Consider the following 23,901-nt stretch of genomic DNA (forward strand, 5'->3'; position numbering starts at 1 on the left):
AGAGAAGAATAATCTGAAATTCAACAAAGGCAAATGCAGGGTCCCGCATCTGGGGAAGAACAACCCCAGGCACCAGTACAGGCTGTGGGGGACCTGCTGGAAAGCAGCTCTGCCGAGAAGGACCTGGGGATCTTGGTGGACAACAAGTTGTCCATGAGCCAGCAGTGCCCTTGTGGCCAAGAAGGCCAATGGTATCCTAAGGTGCTGTAATGGATTGACCCTGGTTGTGATGCTGGAATGATTTTTGTCTTTTTTTTTTAATATATTCTCTGTATTCTTTACACATATATTTGTAGCCTATTATTGTATTAGTGGCTAGTTTCCCCAGTAGTTTTCCATACCCTTTCCCTAGGCAGAAAGACAAAACACATTTCAAGGCCCTATCCTATCTTGGTTCTCCCTGGCTACCAAGGTTGAGACCAGCTCTTCAAGACACAATTTCATAAACAAAGTTTAGTTTCCATCTGAGGGGGGAGGATTCAGAGAGGATTGAACCGGGGGGAAATTACCTCACCTCTTATCTCTCTAATTGGTGATTTTTGTCAAATATGTTAATATGCTAAACTTATAAAACTGTATTCACCCAGTGGGGTGTGGGCTTTTGTGGACATTTTCCATATCTGCCCCCTGGAGGCCTCCAATAAAAATCAGCCTTTATATTATCTCCTATACTAATATTATCTCGAAAGTGTGTTATTTCATTTCTAGGTTCTCTTTAAGGCATCAGCTGGATGCCAGGTACCCACCAAGGCCTCTCTATCACTCCTCTGCAGCTGGACAGGAGAGAAAAAATACAACAAAGTGTTCAGGGTTCATGAGTTGAGATAAGGACTGGGAGAGATCATTCACCAAATACTGTCATGGCCAAAACAGACTCAAAGTAGAGCTATGAATTGAATTTATTACTAAAAAATCAGAGCAGGATAATGAGAAGTAAAATAAGACCTTAAAAACACCTTCCCAGCTCTACCTCCTCCTCCCCCCAGCAGCGCAGGGAGACAGGGAATAGGGATTATGGTCAGTTCATCACACGATGTTTCTGCTGCTGCTCAGGCAGAGGAGTCCTTCCCCCACTCCAGCATGGGGTCCCTCCAACAGGAAACAGTTCTCCATGAACTTCTCCAACATGAGTCCATCTCACGAGCTACAGTTCTCTGCAAACTGCTGCAATGTGGGTCCCTCCTCCATGTGTGGGGTTGCAGAGAAAGAGGCCCTCAAGATCCCACAAGAAACCGAAGAACCGGATACTGAAAAGTATTGATCAGCACAGGATCTGAAGCAGATAAGCAGGCTTCCTTTTCTCCCGAGAAGAATAACAAGCTGTCAAACCTAACAAGATGTAATGAGGAATTGTAAAATGCTGAGAAAACAACTAGGAGACAACTTCTCACACAGAAAAGTGTATATATACTGTATGGCTTTGTAATAAAATCAGAATTCATGTCGTATACTCGAGTGATTCTCATTCCATACACTACAGATAGCGCCCGCTTTTACAGGGACTTCATTTAGACTGAAGTAATCCAGTTTCCAGTGGTGTACCCCGACTGAACCAACTGTGGGTGTGTTCAATGAGGAGCTCCTTTCATCACTGGCTGCAGAACAGGTTAGCCTTTGCGAGTGGTTGGTAATCATGGGACAAAGTGCAACAAGATCCCAAAAATTGCATAAAGACTGTTTGTTACGTATTACCAAGGAACAAGGATTTAAAATCTAACCCCAAAGACTTATACAGCTACTTATGTGGGTCAAACAATTTTGTCCCTGGTATCTACCTGACAGTTCTTATGACCTTGCTCATTGGCAAAAGGTTGGTGAATGCCTACAAACACACCGGGTTACTCATCATGATATCCACCCCGATGATATAATTAATTGGCGCACAGTATATACTGCTCTGCACCAATTTAAGGAAGCAGGTCACATTCTTGCAGATGCCCTGCCTGCACCCCCATCAGATACTGTTGTTATTGTTAACGAGACTTCACCTGAGGAGGACAATCCAGAAAGAGAGGATACTCTTGATCCTGGTCTTATTGATCCTGAACAAGGATCTGACTTGTATCCTCCCCTAGCTCTAGTACATGCTATGGCAGCAGCTGGTCCTAGTGCAGAAGAAATTTTACAAGCTGCATGCAGAAAGGCTACGGCAAACCGACCACCACTGTATGCCCTGTCGTATTCCTTTACTGACTCTGATGAGGACACACTGCCAACCGCAGGGCTTGAACCTGAATGGTTTTTACAGGAATGCTGAAGACAGGCTTTAAAAGAAGGTGATATTGAACTTTATCATGCTATGCCAGTTGTGTATCGAAATCAAAATCCACAGCACAACCAATTGTCATATGAAATGCTAAAGGAATTGAGGAACTCAGTAAAGGAAAATGGTTTACACTCCTCTTTTACTATGAATTTAATAGATGCAATTGCCAAATCTCACACGATGTTACACTTGGGTTGGAATTCTCTCTTTAAAACAGTTTTGTCAGGGGGACAATACTCTGTTTGGTGAATGGAATTTGTAGATATGTCTCAAACTCAGGCATTGAATAATGCCAATCACCAACCCCCAATCAATATACCTGCCCCTCAACTCAAAGGCACTGCTATGTATAACATGGCTCGGGCCCAATTGCAACTGGTCCCCCAGGCATGGGAGCAAGCTACTGCTATTGCCCTGCATGCACTGTGAAAAGCACCTGATACAAAAAAATTAGAGCTTGGTTTTGCCACCATCAGACAAGGTCCTCATGAACCATGAATTACCTTTATTGACAGATTGCAATCAGCCATTAAGCAGCAAATTGAGATACAGGTGGCAGCTGATGCTGTCTTAAAATCCCTTGCTTATGAAAATGCTAACAATGTGTGGCAGGACAAACCTCCCCCCCTTCTCTCTCTCCCTGATTGCTGGCCGGAGATCGATGGCTCAGATTAAGTCAATAGCTTAATCCGGACTATCAATGCTGGCGTCTGGAACTCAGAGTGAGACACTGAGAGAATGTGAAGAATTTTCAAGTGACCACAAATCCACACTCTTTTCCCTATAAAACACCACAAAAATCTCAGCAAAAGTAGAAGCTTTCTACATGGACATTGGAGCGTGAAGTAAAGCCTTCTCCCCTGAGCTTGGACGCAGGCTCTGTGGTTACTTCCCCGAGGGATTGAGAGAGGATCTGGTGCATCCCCAGCTCCAAAAATTTGATTTGGTAAGAAGCATTCAGTTTCCTAAATTGTATTCTTCTTCACTAGCTACAACAATATTAATAGGTACCTTTTTCATTTTTAGCGCTGTATTGTTTTTAATCTCCCTATTTTGGGCAACATATATATATGTTTGTTTTAGCTATGAATAGCTTTTCATGTTTTGTGTAGTAAAATTTGTTTAGTTCTTTGTTCTGTTCTCACCTGTGTCTAATAAACCATAATCTATTTTACATTAGACATAAATCGGCTGTCTTTATAAGAACTTATGAGTGACACTGGGTTTTGATGGTGCTGGTCACTGAATAGGTTTGGTCACTAGTTGCTATAGGCCTAGGCAACTGGTAAAATCTATATACCCTCTGTTTTCACTCGTGACACAATGACTGTAAAAATGCCTTGGACTTGATACATAATCATGCTGATGTTGAAATTTCTGATTACATCAAGATGTGGTAATATTGGCTCAGATCAATTCAAAGGAGAACTTATTGCTACTGGCTTAGCCCAACAGCTGCAAGTGGCCAGAGCAGCTGTTAAGTGCTTTGAATGTGGAGATGAGGGCCACTTTAGAAAACAGTGTCCAAAGGGACAAAAGGACAATAAAAAGCCCAGTAAACCTTGCCCTCACTGCAAAAAGGGGCTCCATTGGGCAAACCAGTGCAGATTGAAGCTTGATAAGGATAGGAAACCCCTCCCAAAGCAGGGAAACTCAAAAGGGCGCTCAAGGTCTGGTGCCCCCCAATCCAACGGGACCCCACTCAATCAGATGCCAATGCAAGCACAGATCTTGCAAGGAGCACCCCAAGGAATGCCAGGTTGGACTTGGCTGTCAGCACTACCACAGTCCTAAATGATACCTCTGTTGATCTGCTACCCACTGCTGTTTTTGGCCCACTACCATTTCAAACTCACCCTTTATTATTAGGCTGCTCTTCAACCACCAGAACAGGATTGTTTATATTACCAGGAATCATCAATGCAGATTATAAAGGGGAAGTCAAAATCATGGCCTGGACACCCAATCCTCCCTACATAGTGGCACAAGGAAGCCTATTGGCACAATTAATACCACTGCCAGCAATTACTTGCTCAGCACCAATCCTGCAACAGCAACAAAATGCAGGAGGATTTGGGAGCACAGGTACCCTGCAAATATTTTAATCAAAAATCATAGGACTACAACAACCATTACTCACTTGTCAAATAGGTTCTAAGTCCTTTACAAGATGGGTCGATACTGGAGCTGATGTATGTATCATAGCACAAAAGGAATGGCGCCCCGAGTGGCCTCTGGTACCCTCTACAGCAATTGTCACAGGAGTCAGGGGACAGCAGGTGCCTTGACAGTCAGCAAAAGAGCTGCAGACCATCGGTCCAGAGAGCAAGACTGCCACCTTGCGGCTGTATGTACTCCCGATCCCAGGCACTCAGTGGGGACGAGATCTGATGACACAATGGGGTTTAGTAATTGCAACACATTTTTAATAGCAGCCACTGATGAAAAGCCACTCCTTAAACTGACTTGGCCCACAAAGAAACCTGTTTGGATCAGCCAGTGGCCCCTCTCAAAAGGAGAGGCTTCACCAGGCCTGGATTCTCGTACAAGAGCAACTAAATATGGGTCACATAGTCCCTTCCACCAGCCCATGGAACACACCTATTTTTGTTATCCCTAAGAAATTGGGAAAATGGAGGATTTTACAGGATCTCAGGGCAGTTAATGCAGTAATGTCACCTATGGAACCATTACAATGGGGAATACCTAACCCTACAATGATTCCAGAATACTGGAAATTAACAATAATTGATTTAAAAGACTGCTTCTTCACAATTCCTTTACATTCAGATGATGCACCTAAGTTAGCCTTTTCTCTACCACTTGTCAATCATGAGGCGTCCATGGAATGATACCAGTGAGTCGTGCTACCTCAAGGTATGAAAAACAGTCCTACTATTTGTCAATTTGTTGTTCACTCAGAAACACAACCAGTAAGGCAAAAATATCCATCTGTTTTGCTGTATCACTACATGGACCACATTTTGATTGCTTCTGACAGTTCTTTACTGTTGAAAGACTGTCTTGCTGCTTGAAAAATAACATTTGCCAGCAGAGGCTTATGTGTAGCCACAGAAAAAATCCAAACAGAATCTCCTTTGAAATACCTGGGCTTTAAATTGCTAGAGACAACAGTCACCCCACAGCCAGTAACTTTAAAAAGTGACAAATGCACATTGAACGATTTACAAAAGTTACTGGGCACTATTAATTGAATTTGCCCTTTCCTGGGAATCACCACAGAGGAACTATCCCCCTTGTTTCAATTGTTAAAAGGGGACCCAGATCTTTCCTCCTCTAGGCAGTTAACAAAGACTGCCCAAGAGGCTTTGGCACATGTGAGCGACACAATCAATAAATCCTTTGCCACACATCAGAACCCGATTTTGCCTTTGTGGCTGTTCCTAATTCTGTAATCTTTTCAACCCTATGCTCTCATTGGTCAATGTGATGAATATCGTCTCTGGCTATTAGAACATATTTTTTTACCACACACCTTCAGAAAAAACTATAAGCACTCAATTTGAGATGGTTATTCAATTACTATCAATGGGATGGCTTCGATGCCAGACTCTGTCAGGACGTGATCCAGCAGTCATACATCTTATTAGGTTACAGAATTAGAAAATCTATTCAGGGACTCACTGTCATTTCCAATTGCGTTGGCTCGTTATAATGGACAATTTTCTCATTCAATGCCCCATCATATTCTGCTACAATCCTTCAAGGAACTCTCTTTTCAACCATGGAGGCTGCAATCAAAGATGCCTATCCCTGATGCAAAAACTATTTTCACTGATGGGTCAGGAAAAACACACAAACCTGTGACCCTGTGGAAAAACAACATGGGACAGTGGAAACATTCAATAACCTTTCAACCTGGATCTACCCAGCTGGTCGAGCTGGCAGCTGTAGTAGAGGCATTTTGTCTCTTCTTAGAGCAACCTATGAACATTGTTTGTGATTCTCTTTATGTTACAGGAATTGTCGGGAAAATTGAGCACTCTTTCCTGAAGGAAGTCTCTAAAGAAAAATAGTTTTTTGTTATTAACCACTTTGTACAACCTTTTACTTCACAGATCTCATGAGCATTACATTCTGCACCTTAGGTCCCACACCACTCTGCCTGGACCTGAAGGCAATGCAAAAGCAGATGCCTTTGCTATGACATCCACTGTACCACAGAAATTAGAGCAGGCAAAACTTTCTCATGATTTCTATCTCCAAAATGCTTGAGCACTAGCAAACAATTCAATTTAACTCTACTACAAGCATTAGATACAGTGAATCCTTGCCCACAATGTCAGCAAGCTCTTTCTTTGCCACACGCACTATGTACAAACCCATGAGGGCTGAAACCTAATGACATTTGGCAAACAGATGTAACACACATATTGAGCTCTGGGATTTTAAATATGTCCATGTTTCCACTGATACCTTTTCAGGTTTTATAGTAGCAACAGCACACAAAGGAGAGAAACCTAGGGATGACAGCAGACACTGGCTATGTGCTTTTGCCACAATGGGGATCCCTCAACAGATAAAAACAGACAATGGACCCACATGCACATCTCATAAAACACAAGAATTTTTGCACACTTGGGGTATCAAACATGTCACAGGTATCCCACATTCTCCAACAGGACAAGCCATAGTGGAGAAGGCAAATTATACATTAAAAAACATGCTGCAGAAACAAAAAAAGGGGGAACCCAGTAGGTATGCTCCCTCAAGTGCAGCTTGACAAGGCAACCTATGTTTGAAATTTTCTGAGTCTTTCCACCAGAGATGATCTGGCAGCACATTAGAGACACGTAGGTCAGACTGCTGATGGAGAAGGAGTTCACCCAAAAGTAATGTACAAGGATGTACATAGCAGTCAGTGGAAAGGTCCAGTTCCACTGTTGGCTTGGTGGAGAGGTTATGGGTGTGTTTCCCTTTCTACAAGTCCATACTGGCTCCCAGCGAGGTATGTTAGACCCAGTCAAGGACGACAACAGTGAGTTTTGCCCATAAGATATATAAAACCCAGCAAAAGACAACAAAAATTAATTTTGTCCTTTTTCTACTGCTATACTGTCATCAAGCAGTGGAAGGAAGAATGTACTGGGCACTGTGGCAGGATGCTCCCCCCTCCCCCTTCTCTCTCTGATCAGTCCCAAGAAATGGATGGCTCAACTTAGGTTGATAGCCTAATCAACAGCTACCTGGTGCTGGCGACTGAAAGTCTGAAAAGACACTCCCCTGTGGAATGTAGAGAGAATGTGAAAAATTTTCAGTGACTACAAATACACACTTTTATCCTATAAAAAGCTCACGAAATCTCAGAAAAAGTAGAAGCTTTCTACATGGACATTGGAGCTTGAAGTGAAGTCTTCTCCCCAGGGTCTGGACGCAGCCCTGTGGTTACTTCCCTGGGATTGAGTGAGGAAGTCTTAATGTATTCCAGCTCCAAATTGAGTTTGGTAAGATCATTGAGTTTCCTAAATTGTATTATTCTGGCTAACTTATAGGTACCTTTCTTAACTTGCATTTCAGCTAGCTCAAGCAAGCATTTCTTAACTTGCATTATAGTTCAAGCAAGCATTTCTTGCATTTTTAACTATTTTTATAGTTCAAGCAAGGTTTTACCCCATAATTGCATTTTTAGCTATTATAGTGTTGCAATTATGTATTCATTGTGTGTTTATGTGTGTCAATCTGTTCTATGTTTGTATGTTTGTTATTTTCTGTGTCTAATAAATGGTATTTTTAGACAAATCAGCCAAATATCAAAGAATCTTGCGAACGGGACTAAGTCTTGGGGAACTAGCTATCTTAAAGTCTGTCAAACTGCAAAAACACATAAAACTCCTGTCTCCCATGCAAGACAGGCACACATAATGGAGCTGCCTCTGTTCTAACTTCTGACCTGGTGGGATCCAGAGCCACCCCTCAGCAATAATGGAATGGAATGGGTAGGAGGAACTTGACTTCCTCCCCTAGATCAGGATGTTGTAGATACCTATATTAGCAATGTTAGCAATTACTTATGTTACTGATTTACTACCTATATGCTTCATGTGGAATCAAAAAAGTTCCCTTTCACCCTTACCCTGTACTAATTTTGTATACAGCTACATTTAATATATGTACACTCAGAAACTGCAAAAAAGTTGACTGCTATTACATTACCAGCCAGTCTGTCTATTTCTAACAAATCTGTGGATGCCACCCTACCTCCTCTCCCCAAATGTCATTTTACACTCATTTCTGGTATACGGCATTTGGAATGGACATCATGTATGGGACAACAATTCTTACAGCATGGAAAAATAATTGATTTGGGACCACATGGTATCCTTAGAAGAAATGGGACTAATACAACCATTCTTCTGACTCAAAAGGTAAATCGCAGCACTGTTTGGCATGATGGAGGAATGGCTGGGCTGTTAATTCAATATTATTTAGACAATAACCAATCATGTGTTCATAAACATTTATGGAAAATGTTGTTACCTGCATTTGGTAATGATATACCAGGTAAAAATGGACAATGCCACAATTGCCAATCTAACACTACTACAGGATTAATTACTAATGACTTGTACTTCACACCCCTATGTTTTTGCTTTAGCTAACAACTTATCGACAGATTATAGAAATGGTTTGTATTTTTTATCCGCTAACACTTTTGTTTTTAAATCATGTGCAACCTAAGATGATATGCATAATCATTCTGTCCTTTTTCCATTTAAAAGAATATCTGAAATCTGGGTTCCTGTAGATTTAAGTCAAACCTGGGAAGGACAACATGGCATTTCGCAATTATCCCATGTTGGGGTCTGGCCTGTCTTAACAGCTGGTCTGCCTTAACAGACCTATGAAGGTCTTTGAAGACAGATAAGAGGAAGTATTTTTGCTGATACTGCAAGACAGCAAGCAGCTGGCCAGTGAAAACCGGATCTTGCCCAAAAGTAGAAGATGGCTTGTTGGCCAAAGAAAACAGGAAATGTTGCCCAAAGTAGGGAATTCCTTGCTGGCCAAAGAATATAGGAAATATTGCCCAAATTAGTAAATCTGCATATACCAATCATATAGTGCATGCTTAACTTAGTTTATCACCTATAACCAATTGTATAATCTCATAAGCGCGTGTACAAACCATATGTAGAAGTTCCGTGTCGCGTGCATGGAAGGTAAAAAGCTTTAAAAGGACTGCTGAAGAATAAAGTTGGACGACTTTCTGCATCATATTGGTGTTATGTCGTTCCCTTCTCTCATGGATTTATTAAACCCTGACAATCCCAACTAGTCTAAAAAAAATCCAAAAGAGTAAGAAAAGAGTTTGCGAATTTCTGGGTTGGCTGATTTTTGCAATAGTTTCTGCTGTGATAATATTAACCACAGCCTCTGTGGCTGTCACAGCCTTGACAAATTCAATTCAATCTGCTCATACCGTAGGACAAGCTTTAACTGATATTACACAAGAATTACAAAAACAAGAACAAATTGATCAAGAAATAATGGCCAGATTTGACGCCTTAGAAAGTACTCTTTCATGGGTAGGTGAAAGAGTTGAGGCCCAAAAACTCACCTATCCCTTCCCTGTGACTGGGAACACATTCATAATTCCTTGTGTGTAACGCCTCTTCCGTGGAATAAAACGCAGCAGAATTGGGAGACAGTGAAGATGCATGTCCTTGGGGCTTTCGACAAAACCTTACAAGATATTCATTCACTTCACACTCAATTAAAAGGTCAGCTCAGAGCCTTGCAAGCTCTGGAGGAACAAAAGGTGTTAACAGATTAAAAAAATTATCTCTCCTTGCTGAATCCAAAAAATTGGTTCTCGGGAATAAACTTACGAGTTTGGGTTTTCATCAGATTAGGTTGTTTGGCAGTAACAGCCTTTATCTTGTCCTTTCCAAAATATTTAAAAATGTTAAAAGTACATAAAAACAAGTCGTGATATATGTCTGATGATTTTTTGTCCTTTCTTTTTATACCCTTTTTATACATCTTTATACCCTTTCCCCTTCCTTGTACCCTTCACAAACACTCCTTGTACCTTAGCCCTACATGTTTATAACTCTTGTAGTCTGATTTATCTTAGTTTTGGGGTTCTCCAGGGGGGAAGACGAAACATTTATAACTATCTTTAAACTAAAGGCTCCAACCTAGGACGGAGCCTCCTCTCTGGAACAAGTTTTTGTAAACTAGGCTGTAGTCTCACTTGGAGGGGGATAATTAGAATAGGGGGACAATTACTTCATTTGTTAAGTTTCTTATTGGGGGATTTTAGGTAGATATGCTAATTTGTGATGTCCATAAAATTGTATACGTGTTGTACACGGGTGTGCTCCTTGGCGTAATTTCACCTTTGACGAGTGTGCACCTGGGATCCCATTAAAACCAAGGTAATACCCTTTCTCCCTATACTGCTGTGTCTGCCTCATATTTTTACCAGCTTTTAAGGCATCAGTTTCCTTAGCGTTATCAATGACCTCAATAAAAACAGAAAGAGGAGATGTGGGATTGCAGAGAAAGAGGCCCCCAAATTCCCATGAGAAACCAAAGAACTGGATACCGAAAAGTATTGATCAGCACAGGATCTGAAGCAGATAAACAAGCTTCCTTCTCTCCCCTGGGACAGACAACAAGCTCTCAACCCTAACAAGATGTATTGAGGAATTTTAAAATGCTGAGAAAACAACTAAGAGACAACTTCTCATGCAGAAAAGTATATATACTATATGGCTTTGTAATAAAATCAGAATTCATGTCACTGTGGCAGGATGCTCTCCCCCCCTTCTCTCTCTCCCTGATAGGTCACAGGAAATGGATGGCTCAGATTAGGTTGATAGCCTAAATCAGGGCTATCTGGTAGTGGCATCCGAAAGTCTGAAAAGACACTGCCCTGTGGAATGTAGAGAGAGTGTGAGAAATTTTTAGTGACCACAAATCCACACTTTTTTATCCTATAAAAAGCTCACAAAATCTCAGAAAAGGTAGAAGCTTTTCTACATGGACACTGAGCATGAAGAAGACTTCTCCCCTGGGTTGGACGCAGCCCTGTGGTAACTTCTTGCAAGATTGAGGGAGGATTCTAATGTATCCCAGCTCCAAAATTGGATTTTGGTAAGGTCATTGGTTTCCTAAATTGTATTATTCCGGTTTACTTATAGGTACCTTTCTGAACTTGCATTAAAGTTCAAGCAAGCATTTCTTAACTTGCATTTTTAACTATTTTTATAGTTCAAGCAAGCATTTACCCCATAATTGCATTTTAGCTATTATAGTTTTGCAATTATGCATTTATTGTGTGTGTATGTATGTCAATCTGTTCTATGTTTGTATGTTTGTTATTTTCTGTGTCTAATAAATGGTATTTTTAGACTAATCAGCCAAATATCAAAGATCCTTGCGAACGGGACTGAGTCTTGTAGAGCTAGCTACCCTACTCTGTTGCCAGAAGCCTGGCAAACTGCAGAAACTCATAAGGCTTCTGTCTCCCATGCAAGACAGTCGCATACAGTGAGTGATTCTCATTCTGTACGCTACATCCATGGGGTCAGTCCTTCAGGCAAATCCTGCTCCAGGATGGGTCCCCCATGGGGTCACAAGTCCTAACAGGAAACCTGCTCCAGTGTGGGCTCCTCTCTCCACAGGTTTGCAGGTCGCTGACAGGACCCTGCTCCATCACGGGCCTCCAAAGGGGTCACAGCTTCCTATCGGGCCTCCACCTACTCCAGCATGAGGCTCTTCCATGGACTGTGGGTGGATCTCTGCACCCTTGTGGTCCTCCATGGGCTGCAGGGGCACAGCTGCCTCACCATGGTCTTTCCCATGGGCTGCAGGGTAATCTCAGCTCCAGTGCCTGGAGCACCTCCTGCCCCTGCTTCTCCATTGACCTTGGTGTCTGCAGGGTTGTTCCTTTCACATATTCTCACCCTGCTCTTCTCTGGCCACAATTACTACTGTGCAAGAACTGATTTTTTCTTCTTAAATGTTATCACAGAGGCGTTACCACCATTTCTGATTGACCCAGCCTTGACCAGTGGCATGTCCATCCTTGAGCCACCAGGGATTGGCTCTGCTGGACATGGAAGAAGCTTCTAGCAGCTTCTCACAGAAGCCAACACTGTAGCCCCCCTGCTACCAAAACCTGGCTACACAAACCCCATACAGATGCATTAGGAAGAGCATTTTCAGCAGGTCAACAGAGGTGATCCTGCCCCTCCACTCAGCCCTGGTGAGGCACATCCAGAGTGCTGTGTCCAGTTCTGGGCTCCTCAGTACAAGAAAGACATGGAGCTCCTAGAGCAGGTCCAGTGGAGGGCTATGAGAGACTGGAGGGATGGCTGGCTTGAAAAAATTTCAGGCACGTGTGTGGGGGAAAAGAGGCAAGTTGGGCCTTGCCTTTGGTGAGGCAATGTCCTGCTCTACACACTCCACACCCCCTCCCAGGCCTGTATCCCAGCCTCACAGTGGTCACCAATCACTGGCACAACAGAGACAATACTCCACATCCCACCTCTGGAGCCCCTAACCCAGCTCCTAAGTGGCCAGATGACCAGATGTCCCAGCTGGGGGAAGGGCCCAGGAAAGCCAAAGGGTATTAAACCAAAGCATGAAGCGAGCACATGTCTCAACCCTACCTCCTCCTGGCATTTCTATCAGCTAAACACTGCTGGAACCAGGAGTGGTAGCTATATTTGTTCTTTTCTATATCTTTCCTGTTTTTCCCTTTCTTCTAATTCCCCCTTCTCAGAGTTTTGAATAACTTAAAATCGGATGGGCTTGGAGTTTGCTAAGTTGGATGGCCTAAAGTTAATGCTTTGTGGTTTATGGTGATTGAATGCTGCTCTAAACTTTTGCCAAAGTTCTCTGATTTTCTGAAGTTGCCAATAAATTTTTTTTGTTGTTTTGACCTCTTGAGAATATCTTGTCATTATTTCTCCTGTGCATCTAACTCAGGGTGCATGAAAAAAGCATAAGCCCTTTTAAGAGTCCTGTTGAACAATTTTTGGGGCCTTAAAAGGGCAACAAAGATGATTAAGGGACTGGAGCATCTCTCTTACAAGAATAGGCTGAGGGAGTTGGGTCTGTTCAGCCTCAAGAAAAGACATCTGAGACGGACCTTATCAATGTCTATCAGTATCTGAAAGGAGGATGTCAAGAGGATGGAGTCAGGCTCTTCTTGGTGGTGCCAAGCAATAGGATAAGATACAACGGGCAGAAACCAATGCACAGGAAGTTTCACCTGAACATGAGGAAGAACTTCTTTACTGTGCAGGTAACCGAGCACAGGAACAGATTGCCCAGAAAGTGTGTGAAGTCTCCCTCACGGGAGATATTCAAGAACCATCTGGATGCAATTCTGTGCAATGTGCTCTGGTATGTCCCAGCTTGAGCAGGGAGGTTGGACCAGATGATCCACTGTGGTCCCTTCCAACCTTACACATTCTGTGATTCTGTAAAACACAGTTTTATTTTGTTTCATGGTCTTAATAATTTCCACTAGAGTATCATATTTTCTATTATTTGCCATTTAAATAGCATCAGTTTCTAAAGAGCAAGGGCTTCTTTTCTGAATATGAGAAATAACTTCCCCTCAGGAAGTCAGTAGAATAAGTCCAGTGTAAAAGAAAACACAATCAGGCCCAAGTGGACAATTAAACAGGAGAAATGCAAAATAAACACCCTCCAGGAAAACTAATATAGGAAAAATATTTCTCTTAAATAACTGCACTCTTTTTGCCATTATCATAGTGTCAGCAGGATGAGAGAGGTTAAAAAATTCCTAAAGCTTATTTTTCTTCTGGCTGTCTCACCAAGGAGACTAAACTCAGATTTGCATTGGGATAACATTCCTGTAGTTATTTAAATATAATTTATGACATACAAATAACTTCTTCTAACCCCTTTCCCCTCTGCACACATCTATTCAGGATGTTCACAGCAATTGAGGTGATGATGAATAAAAATGAGGTGGGGAAAAAAGCAAGTAAATTGTATTTATGGTTATTAAACTTTCTTGTTAAAGAAAAAAAAAGAAGTTTATACAGCTAAGAAGCATAACATTTCTTTTCATTCTGAATTCCATTTTGATAAGGACAGTAGAACAGAACATTTTACTCTTATCAAGGACAATAGAACAGAACAACATTTTACTCTTATCAAGGACAGTCAGTCGAGCAGAACAGCACAGCCTTGAAGAAATAGATAAAGGATGTAACTTAGGCAAAGAGAAGTCATGCAAAACGCAAGCAGGATGCCTGCTCAGCTCTGCAAGGCTAACAAAGTAAAAGTTATGCAAAACAACGATATTGTGCTTACTCAAAAATGGGGGTTGAGTAACAGCTACCTTAAAAGGACACTGGACATTGAAGACATCCCAAAGAACCATATAAGGACTTCTGATAAGGAGTGCGACTATGTAAATAAAGTCAAGGAAGTGGGGATAGCTAATGAATATGTAATCAGTGTGTATGATAAAACCTCTGTTCACCTGATGCTCGGGGCACTCGATTAGAGCAAATATCCTCCAAGGGACCAGCACACTGCAATAAAGAATGCCTGCTTTCTAATACTAAAAACTGTGTTAGAAAGTTTCTATCCGGACGATTTCGGTATCAATTTCACCTATTTCTAATAAGAACCTGCAATACACAATGGGTCAAAATTATTACAAGTCAACATCACTGGATGAACAAGGACGAACATCTGGCATTTATTGTTCAGATTTAGAATACTATAAATAGAAAAATTAATAGCGTAGATCATGCAAAACAAGCTGAACATTTTCCTGTTCTCCCTCTTGAATCACGGGCAGAGAAATAAAGTGGCTATTATAAGATACTATGCATTTTCAGTACACAGAAATCACAGAAATATTCAGGTTTAAAGGGACCTCAAGAGATCATCTAGTCAAATCCCCCTGCTCAAACAGGGTCAGCTAGAGAGGGTTGTCCAGGACTGTGTCCAGGCAGCTTTTTAATATTTCCAAGGAGGGAGATTCTAAATCATACTCCATAGCACTAAGTTTTCTATTGTGAAGCACCATCTCAGAAATCTGCTCCCTCATTAAAGCATCAACAGTATAAACTCATAGTTTCTACCAGTAATGGCAGAAGTTCTGTTTCTTAATCTTTCTAAACTCTTAAAGGAGACTACATTCTACTGTAGAACTGTCACTTAGACATTAAGGAGTTTTACTGGTTCCTTCATGTTTTCCCAGATAGTTACTAAAAATCACAAATAGGGAAAGACTTCTTGGATAATACAAAACTGGAGTGAATTAGTGAAATGAAGAGAAGCAAAAGCATATTGAAGATAAATACAGAAGATTAAGAAAATATATACAACTGTAGGGTAGATACATGAGGTAGACAAAGAATAATCAACTGCTCAGTAAAATTCTGCACTTTAGCTCCTATTGAACTCCAAAAAAAAGCACCTAGGACCATGTATAGCCAAAACATCATATTTGGAGAGAAAAAACAATGTGTAAAGGCTGGAAGACTGAACTTAGTTCTATACACAGAAAAAAAAGCCTGACAAGTAACAGTACTGCAAGGTCTATAACCAAAACAGTATTTTAACCAATCAGAATATTTTTAAATAGCTAGCTGTGGCACAGAAAACTTTGCAAGCACATTTTTACCTGACTGCTCATAGTGCATAATTCACTGTTGTGTTAACAAGAGTCATGCATAAAAATCCATGAGTATCAAGATGAGAACATATTCCATTAAACACCAAAAGGAAAACAGTTGCAGATGCACTAAAATTAGCATCCCAGTGGAGACAACTTCAACAGGTCATAGGGAGGTCAGCTTTGATGGAGAAATCCAAATGAAATATAAACATGGCATTGTGGAAACCACACAAATTTACCATGGTTTGGATCAGCCAGCACAAATCTAGGAATCTGCTGTACAGCAAAATCTGAACAAAGGAATCAGTCAGTTCATACAGCTGGAAGCTATCATATTTTGGAGCCTCCTAACAATTATCCATAACTGAAATATTCACTTGCATGTAATATCCTTTAAATTTCTTGATCAGTCAAGAACTGTTACACACATGCACCGTGTGTATTACTACCTTTCTGAGGCGCCACCACAAATATTATTTAGTAACAGTTGTTGGAACGTCTCTTCCACAGAAAAAAAGAAATCGTGAATATACATGGAATCAGGATGGGGAGTTTTCCTTAATGCATTCTCTGTTGAAAGTAAGTTTGAGTGTCCATGGAGTTCACTGTTTTCTGGACTCACTGTCTGAGGAATAATGAGAAAGTAAGCCCATTCTCTACAGAGGAGTCCACTTAACCATAGGAGAACTAGCAGACCTCAAACCCCTCATCAATACCTCCACATAGCACCAGCAGCAGCCTGCCCAGTAGGGCATACCTACATTCCCTCGGTTCCTGCTCACCAGCAGTGGCACAGGGAACAAGAAAGTAATGCAGCTTTCAACTGTTCTACTTTACTCCTGGATTTATGCACCAAAACCTCCAGGCTCTCTGGTACTACAAAAATGCCCATCTCAACCTGTTCATAACCAGCAAAATCCCCAGCGTGCAGGAATTCACCCAAAGCTCCGGAGAGTGGAAGAAAAGAATGGTACAACAAAGGCAGTGCCCTGTCTAAGCATACATGTTTCAACAGAAAAGGAAACAAACAAGGATTTATAGTGCACATTCTGGCACAGACATTAGCCACAATGTGATAAGTTTGGAAATAATAATGAAGATTAATTTTCTGGAACCACAAATAAATTAAATTCCTCTGAAGTCTGAAAGGTAAAAGGAACTTCATTCTTATAACTTGGGGGGGGGGGTGCCAGTTCTACAGAATAAGATCCTCCTCTTGCCCTTTCAAGAATAGGTAGAGAAGGCGCACTTGTCATGTATTAGTCTGGTACAGTTTTGTACAAATGCTGGGTGAAGGCCTGACTACACTAAAGTAATTCCAAGTTCTGCCACTGCCTTCAATGAGTTCAGGTTTCACCCTTTACCTTCTCAGTGACCAAAGAATAGTTGCACTATTCTAGACTAAACTAGAGTTTCACTGACTTAAAACTCTTAAAGATGAAAGAGGAATTTTACTTAAGTTATTCTTTTGATGCATGAGCTTTCAGCAATGAGGATCAACCGTGAACAGTGATGTAGATACCTGTTTAGATGAAACTTGTCAGAGATCTATCAGTGATTCAGAATGCAATAGCTGCATTGGCAGGGGTTTGGTGAGGGGTGAGGTGAAAGGGGGTGGTGGGTTATACCCACTCTGCTCTGCACTGGTGCGGCCCCACCTCAAGTACTGGGTACATTTTTGGGTGCCACCATATAAGAATATAAAGCTACTAGAGAGCATCCAAAGGAGGGCCATGAAGATGGTGAAGGGCCTTGAGGGGAAGCCGTATGAGGAGTTGCTGAGGTCAGTTGGCTTGTTCAGCCAGAAGGAGACTGAAGTGAGACCTCATCGCAGTCTACAGCTTCCTCACAAGGGGAAGCAGAGGGGCAAACACTGATCTTTTCTCTCTGGTGACCAGCGATAGGACCTGAGGGAACATCATGAAACTGTGTCAGGAGAGGTTTAGGTTGGATATTAGGAAAAGGTTCTTCACATAGAGGGTGGTTGGGCACTGGAACAGGCTCCTCAGGGAAGTGGTCACGGCACCAAGCCTGACAGAGTTCAAGAAGTGTTTGGACAACACTCTCAGGCACAGGGTGGGATTTTTGGTGCTGTCCTGTGCAAGGCCAGGAGGTAGACTCAATGATACGGGTGGGTCCCTTCCAACTCAGGACATTCTATGATTCTATGGTGACCTCTGAAGGAGATCATGGACTGCCCTGTGTTGTACACAACAAGTTCCAACTACAGGTCAATGGAGGTAACTCTTCCCCTTTATTCAGCACTGGTGAGGCCACACCTGGAATACTGTGTCCAGTTCTGGGCTCCCCAGTACAAGAGACATGGACATACTGGAGAGAGCTCAGCAAAGGGCTATGAAGATGGGACTGACTGGAGCATCTCACATATGAAGGAAGGCTGAGAAAGATGGGACTGTTCAGCCTAGAGAAGAGACAGCTCAGGGGAGAATCTCATCAATGTATATAAATACCTGAAGAGAGGGTGCAAAGAACACAGAGTCAGGCTCTTTTCAGTGGTGCCCAGGGACAGGACCAGAGGCAATGGGCACAAACTGAAACACAGAAGGTTCCATCTGAACATAAGAAAATCCTTTTTCACTGTGAGGGTGAGAGCGCTGGAATGGGTTGCCCAGAGTGTTTGTTGGAATCTGCCTTCTTGGAGATATTCAAAAGTCATCTGGACATCATCATGGGCTCTAGATGGCCCTGCTTGAGCAGGGGGGTTGGAACATATGACCTGCAGAGATCCCTTTCAATCTCAACAATTCTGTGATTTTTTTCCTTAAGAATTTCATTTTTGGTACTGGGCCAGTTGCATAGGTATTGTCAGCAAGCAGTTTCTTTTATTAAACTGTCAGGAGAAGCAGGTAGCTTAAGATGAGACTACCCTTCCATCGTGGTTTAACCCCAGCCAGCAACCAAGCCCCACACAGCTGCTCACTCACTCCCCCACCAGCAGGATTGGGGAGGGAATCAGAAGGGTAAAAGCTACAAAACTCATGGGTTGAGATAAAGACACTTTAACAGGGAAAGCAAAAGCACAAGCAAACCAAAACAAGGAATTCATTCAGCCCTTCCCATGGGCAGGCAGGTGTTCAGCCATATCCTGGAGAGCAGGGCCCCATCACACACAATAGTGACTTGGGAAGATGTCATCACTCCAAACATCCCCCCTTCCTCCTTCTTTCCCTCACTTTATATACTAAGCAGGATGCCATATGGTCTGGAATATCCCTTTGGTCAGTTTGGGTCACCTATCCTGGCTGTGTCTCCTCCCAACCTCTCACACATCCCCAGCCCCCTCCCCAGCGTGGCAGTATGAAAAGCAGCAAAGGCCTTGGCTCTGTGTAAGCCCTGCTCAGCAATAACAAAAATATCTCTATATTATCAACCCTGTGTTCAGCACAAATCCAAAATACAGCCCCACATCAGCCACTGGGGAGAAAATTATCTCTACCCCAGCTGAAACCAGAACACCCTTCAAATAAGTGAACCCTGATAATATCAGGATAATAAACCTAAGAGACAAGGGAGTCCCTAGATGGGACTGCAATCAAACATTATTTACCACAGACTTATAAAAAAGCAGAGATAAAAAAGCAAGAGCAAAAATTGACAAAAGAAACTGCTACAACAATATCACAAAGAATTAAAAAAAATGTTGAGGAAAAAATAATGTTCACAACTGTTTGCATTAGTAATTAAGGTGCACAGCACCCAATGACCAGAACAGGTTCTGAACGTACATCTCTGCCTATGGGTGGGATCCTCAACACACACACACAGGCATTTACTAATGATTAATTATGCAGTTTTCTGTATTAACTCTTATCATCAAAATTCTGCTGCAAGCTGCTTGGACATAAATACAGAGTCACTACCACTGTCAACAACATCAGTCTGGTTTTACATCAACACAGCTAAAGAAGCAATCTGATGCTAAATAAATAGTATTTTCTCCCTGAAAAGAAAAAGTGACAACCTGGAGTCATGCCTCTCAGACTAGGGCAACCTTGAGCAGGCCCCTGGGCAGGAGGGTAGTGATGCTGACTGCCTCCAGGCCCTCAAGGAAAGCCACCCCTCCACATTCCCTGGCCTGCATGCTGGGGTAGGGCTATTTCTAAAGGAAGCACACAATTGCCCAGCCTCCCAATAAAATTTCTTCTCCTTTACCAAAGCAACCTTCCTAAACTAGTGCTTACCAATACGAAGACAACATGGGTGCGCCTCTTGGTTGGTTTTGGACATCATCCTCTCTGGCCTAGGGCAGTGCCCGCATCCACCCCACACCTGGCTGCCCAGCCACAGCCTCTGGGCCAGCCAGGCCAGGCTTCACTTCAGAACCTTTTTTTTTTTTTTAACCTTGAGACAAATGTTTCTTCCTGAAAATTGAAAGCTGTCCAAAAAAATAGGACCACACAGGCACCCCTGTCTCTAGACCATTCTCCTCATGGCCTGCCACTGTCCTGCAGCCCTCTGAGTGGTGTAGTGTGTGCTGCCCAGAGCCATGTGCCCTGCTGTCCACCCCTTCCCAATCGCTACACACACTCTCATATTCACCAGCCTCACAAAGCCCCACTAAACACCACAGCATTGGGCACAGACAGCACTCTGTAGGCTTCCTCTGGCCACCAGCCCAGTCCTCAGTTATCAGACACTCCTCAGCATGAAGAAGGCCTATTATATTCATATGTATACACACATGCATTCCAAAGTCTGATACTCAAGCTCTTTTTATCCAGTTCCTGAGGTAGAAGGGGCAATGTGGGGAGGGATGGCATCAGAAAAAAGGGGATCTCAAACTTACCTTCTACCCACAGCTCCTCCATGTTGGTTTCAAGAATTGCTGCCCTTAATCCTACAGCGAAAGCCCCAAATATGGAAAGGCCAACGACCAAAAACTTTCCACAGTTTTTTTGAATGTAACAGCCCAGTTTAAATAATAGTCTCTGAAACTTTGCTCTCAGCCATAGTGGTGCTTTTCTTCCAGTAGCTTTCCCCTACAAGGCAAGGAAAGGTTAGTAGTTAAGAGGCTGGGGCAGACACACAGGCAAGGCACATTTATTCCAAGAGGACATATGGGGAAAGCCCCCCTCCACCAACTAACAGGAGCAAAACAGTTATTTATACATAAATGGTCATATCCTCACAGTGTCCCTTGGAGTAATGACAATAATGCTATCCTTTGTGAAGGGCCTTCATCCCATGTCTCAGCTGAGCAGCTTGCAATTACCATTAAGTGTGCCTGAAGGCCAAGATGAGTTACCTGCTGGTAGCCATCCTATTCCTAAACCACCACACAGGTTTAGGATTCCATCACTGCTAGAAAATCCGTATAAATGAGACAGTGTGTGTGCCTGCTCCCTGCCTAAGATGCCCATTACTGTCTTGCACTCAAGTCACCACTACCAGTTCATGTTGCAACACATTCATCCTGGCAAGATTCATGGCTCTAGGGGAGAAATAACCTGTCAATGAATCTCAACAGGCATTTCAAGAAAAAGTCCCCTTTCCTGTTCTCATTAGACCTCTAAAGGGCTGATGGTGGGGGGGATGTCAATAGCAAAAGAAAACTACTTTGTAGGAATTTGTTGGCATTTCTCCCATTCCAAGCCCTTTGCACAACTTTGTAGTAAATGCATTATCCACATAGTGAGCAATGCTGTAAGATCATAAGAAATTAATTCCCATAGTCTAGAGATACTGTGTGATCTTAATTAGGAAGCAGAGCAGCCATCTATAAATTATGACAATATTTGTGAACGGAAGAGGGCAGCCACATAGATTTATATTTTTTGGCCTTTCCCCTTTTTACAAAGCCTAAAAATTTGCTCCACGAAATGAAATGCTTTTTGTAGAAAGGCATTGTCTCTCGAGGTCGTTTATTTTGAACGTTTTTTGTTTTGCATAAGTTAGCAGTTGGGACCGTTCCACTTCCAGCGCACTCCTGCACCTCCGGCGTTTCCACGCTAACAATAAAGCCAGCGAGCGGGAGGACTCAGGAAAACCTGCACAGAAGGTTTAAGATAGTAATTTATTTATAACTTTGAGTTTTCCTCCGAATGCTAGGGTAAACGCTACAAATTTTCTCTGCTATGAGAACCCCTCTCTGAGAGTAGTCGCGTTTTCGGCACTCGGCGGAGAACTTTGGAAAAGCACAACTTTTTGTCAAGAAAGCAGCAGCTTATTTTCTCCCCTTTTCCGGTTAGAGATGGGTGTCGATGAAGTTGCAGAGTGCTACGAGGTAATAGAGAGAGAAGCAAAGGAAGTGAAAAGGGGAGAGGAAAAGCGAGAGCGGGCCACAAATTATTCGAGAGGGAGGTGAAACTGCCTCTGGGAAATTTAACTAGAGGAGTGCTCCTCAACACACACACATACCAGGCAAAGCATATACAAGAAGGGAAGGAAGGCACTCTCTCCCGCACTAAAGCGTTACAGACGTCTCTCTCTTTTTTCCTAACATTTTATTGGTGGCTGTTTCATTTCCATCCCTTCCTTGCACCCCCCACGAGAAAACACCTCCCCCCTAATAATAGTATTAGTGTGTATCTACATTTCTAAAAAAACGCCAGAGAGATTGAACGCACCTTTGAGATCTGCTCCAAGGCGAAAGCCGCATCACAGTAGCTTGGTCGCTGCAGATACTCCTGATCGGGCGCCGCGGCGCGCTGGCTCCCTCCGGTCCTTCGCCGCCTCCCGCTATCGCTCCTCGCCGCCTGGCTGGGGTGGCCGCCGCCCATTGCACTGCTGCTCGTCTCCGACTCCAATACGTTAACGGCTGAGGCCATGTTGCCGCCGCTGCCAGCGGGGCCCGCGGGGAACTGGCAGCGCTGCAGGCCGCAGGATACTGCTGCTGCCACCGTCGCTGCGTGGCCGCTTCACGCGGGACGTTGGGCGGTGGCTGCCGCCGCAGCCGCTCCTGACGAGTCTCACCCTGCGCCTCCCATAGCCACATCGCGCGCGGTCCCTAAGCTGCTGGCCAACTACCCCCCACACCCAGGGAGAGTGGGTGGGCAAGCACGACTCCCCTCCCCCGGCCCAGAAGCCGCCGCGCTTTCCTCCGCTCCTATTAAAACCCCTTCTTCCGGCTGCTGCTCCCTCGGGGAAGCTACTGCCCGCAGTGGTGCTCGAAGGCCTTGGCGCGGCGGCGGCACGGCGGACTGCGGATGCTGAGCTGTCTCGCCGCGGTGCACCATACTGTTTCAGCGCCAGGGTGCTACCCGCGAGCTGCGACTCCACGCTACGCCCCGCGGCGGCGGGCGAGCTGCTATCTGGCACTTTTCCTCGGTGTATGTGCGGCAGGATCGAGATGGAGCCCCACAGCTTAAAAGAAGAGGTGAAGAAAAAAAGGACCCTACGTTTCGATAAAGAGGAGGAGTGAAAGGGGGGGCAATGAGGGGGATGGATGGATGGATGAATGGATGAATGAATGAAAAAAAGCTGAAAGGCCGCCCCCGGGGTTGTCAGATGGCTTGGGTTTCTACGAGATGGCTTGGCTGGAGGACAGTAGAAATTACTCAGCAAACATGTCTATTATTAGCTGCTTACCAACAGCTCACCAAAGTAGAGAGACCACCCAGAGAAGCAACCCTTGTCTGTGCATCGGCAGTTTCAGGGGGAGCCTTAAAGAGATACAGCCTTCTTTGCATGGAATGCCTCCCTTCCTTTCTTCCACTTTTTCTCTTCAAGATGTTTTATTCGTTCGGGATGTTTTTAGACAAATACATGCTCAGAACTTTCTTGCGATCCATAAATATTTTTGTTCTTTAAAAAAAAAAAGGGGGGGGGGAACGCGAGGAAAGCAGCATTTCTAAAGCCCTTAAAAGAAAATCCCTTTAGGGGTAACTTGGCCTCAAGCTGCAACAAATACTGTGAGTTCCAAGATGAATTCCCAGGGTTGCAGAAATAATGACAGGGTGGTGAACACTGCGGTAGGAAGTGCCAAATTTTTCTCTCTGACCTAATTTTTTAACTAAAGATGTGACTTAGTTCC

The 23,901-nt window shown here is 43.3% G+C and overlaps 1 protein-coding gene across 4 annotated transcripts in view; it reads right to left on the reverse strand.

Moving 5' to 3' along the window:
- The window catches only part of LOC146425727 (protein patched homolog 1-like), a 228,888-nt gene extending 205,804 nt beyond the window's left edge, over positions 1-23,084 (reverse strand). For 3 of the 4 annotated variants that reach the window (XM_085041568.1, XM_085041567.1, XM_085041565.1), the window contains exons 1-2: positions 22,496-23,084; positions 20,716-20,908 (exon numbers count right to left, since the gene is read on the reverse strand). In XM_085041568.1, coding sequence (XP_084897694.1) covers positions 20,716-20,908; positions 22,496-22,696 — 394 coding nt within the window. In that variant the 5' untranslated portion in view covers positions 22,697-23,084. The remainder of the gene's footprint in view (positions 1-20,715; positions 20,909-22,495) is intronic. The other variant, XM_085041569.1, reaches the window with a different exon arrangement.
- Between the last annotated feature and the right edge of the window lie 817 nt (positions 23,085-23,901).

Source organism: Lichenostomus cassidix, chromosome W (assembly GCF_008360975.1).
Source record: "Lichenostomus cassidix isolate B80296 chromosome W, HeHo_3.0, whole genome shotgun sequence".
Taxonomy (NCBI): Eukaryota; Metazoa; Chordata; class Aves; order Passeriformes; family Meliphagidae; genus Lichenostomus; species Lichenostomus cassidix.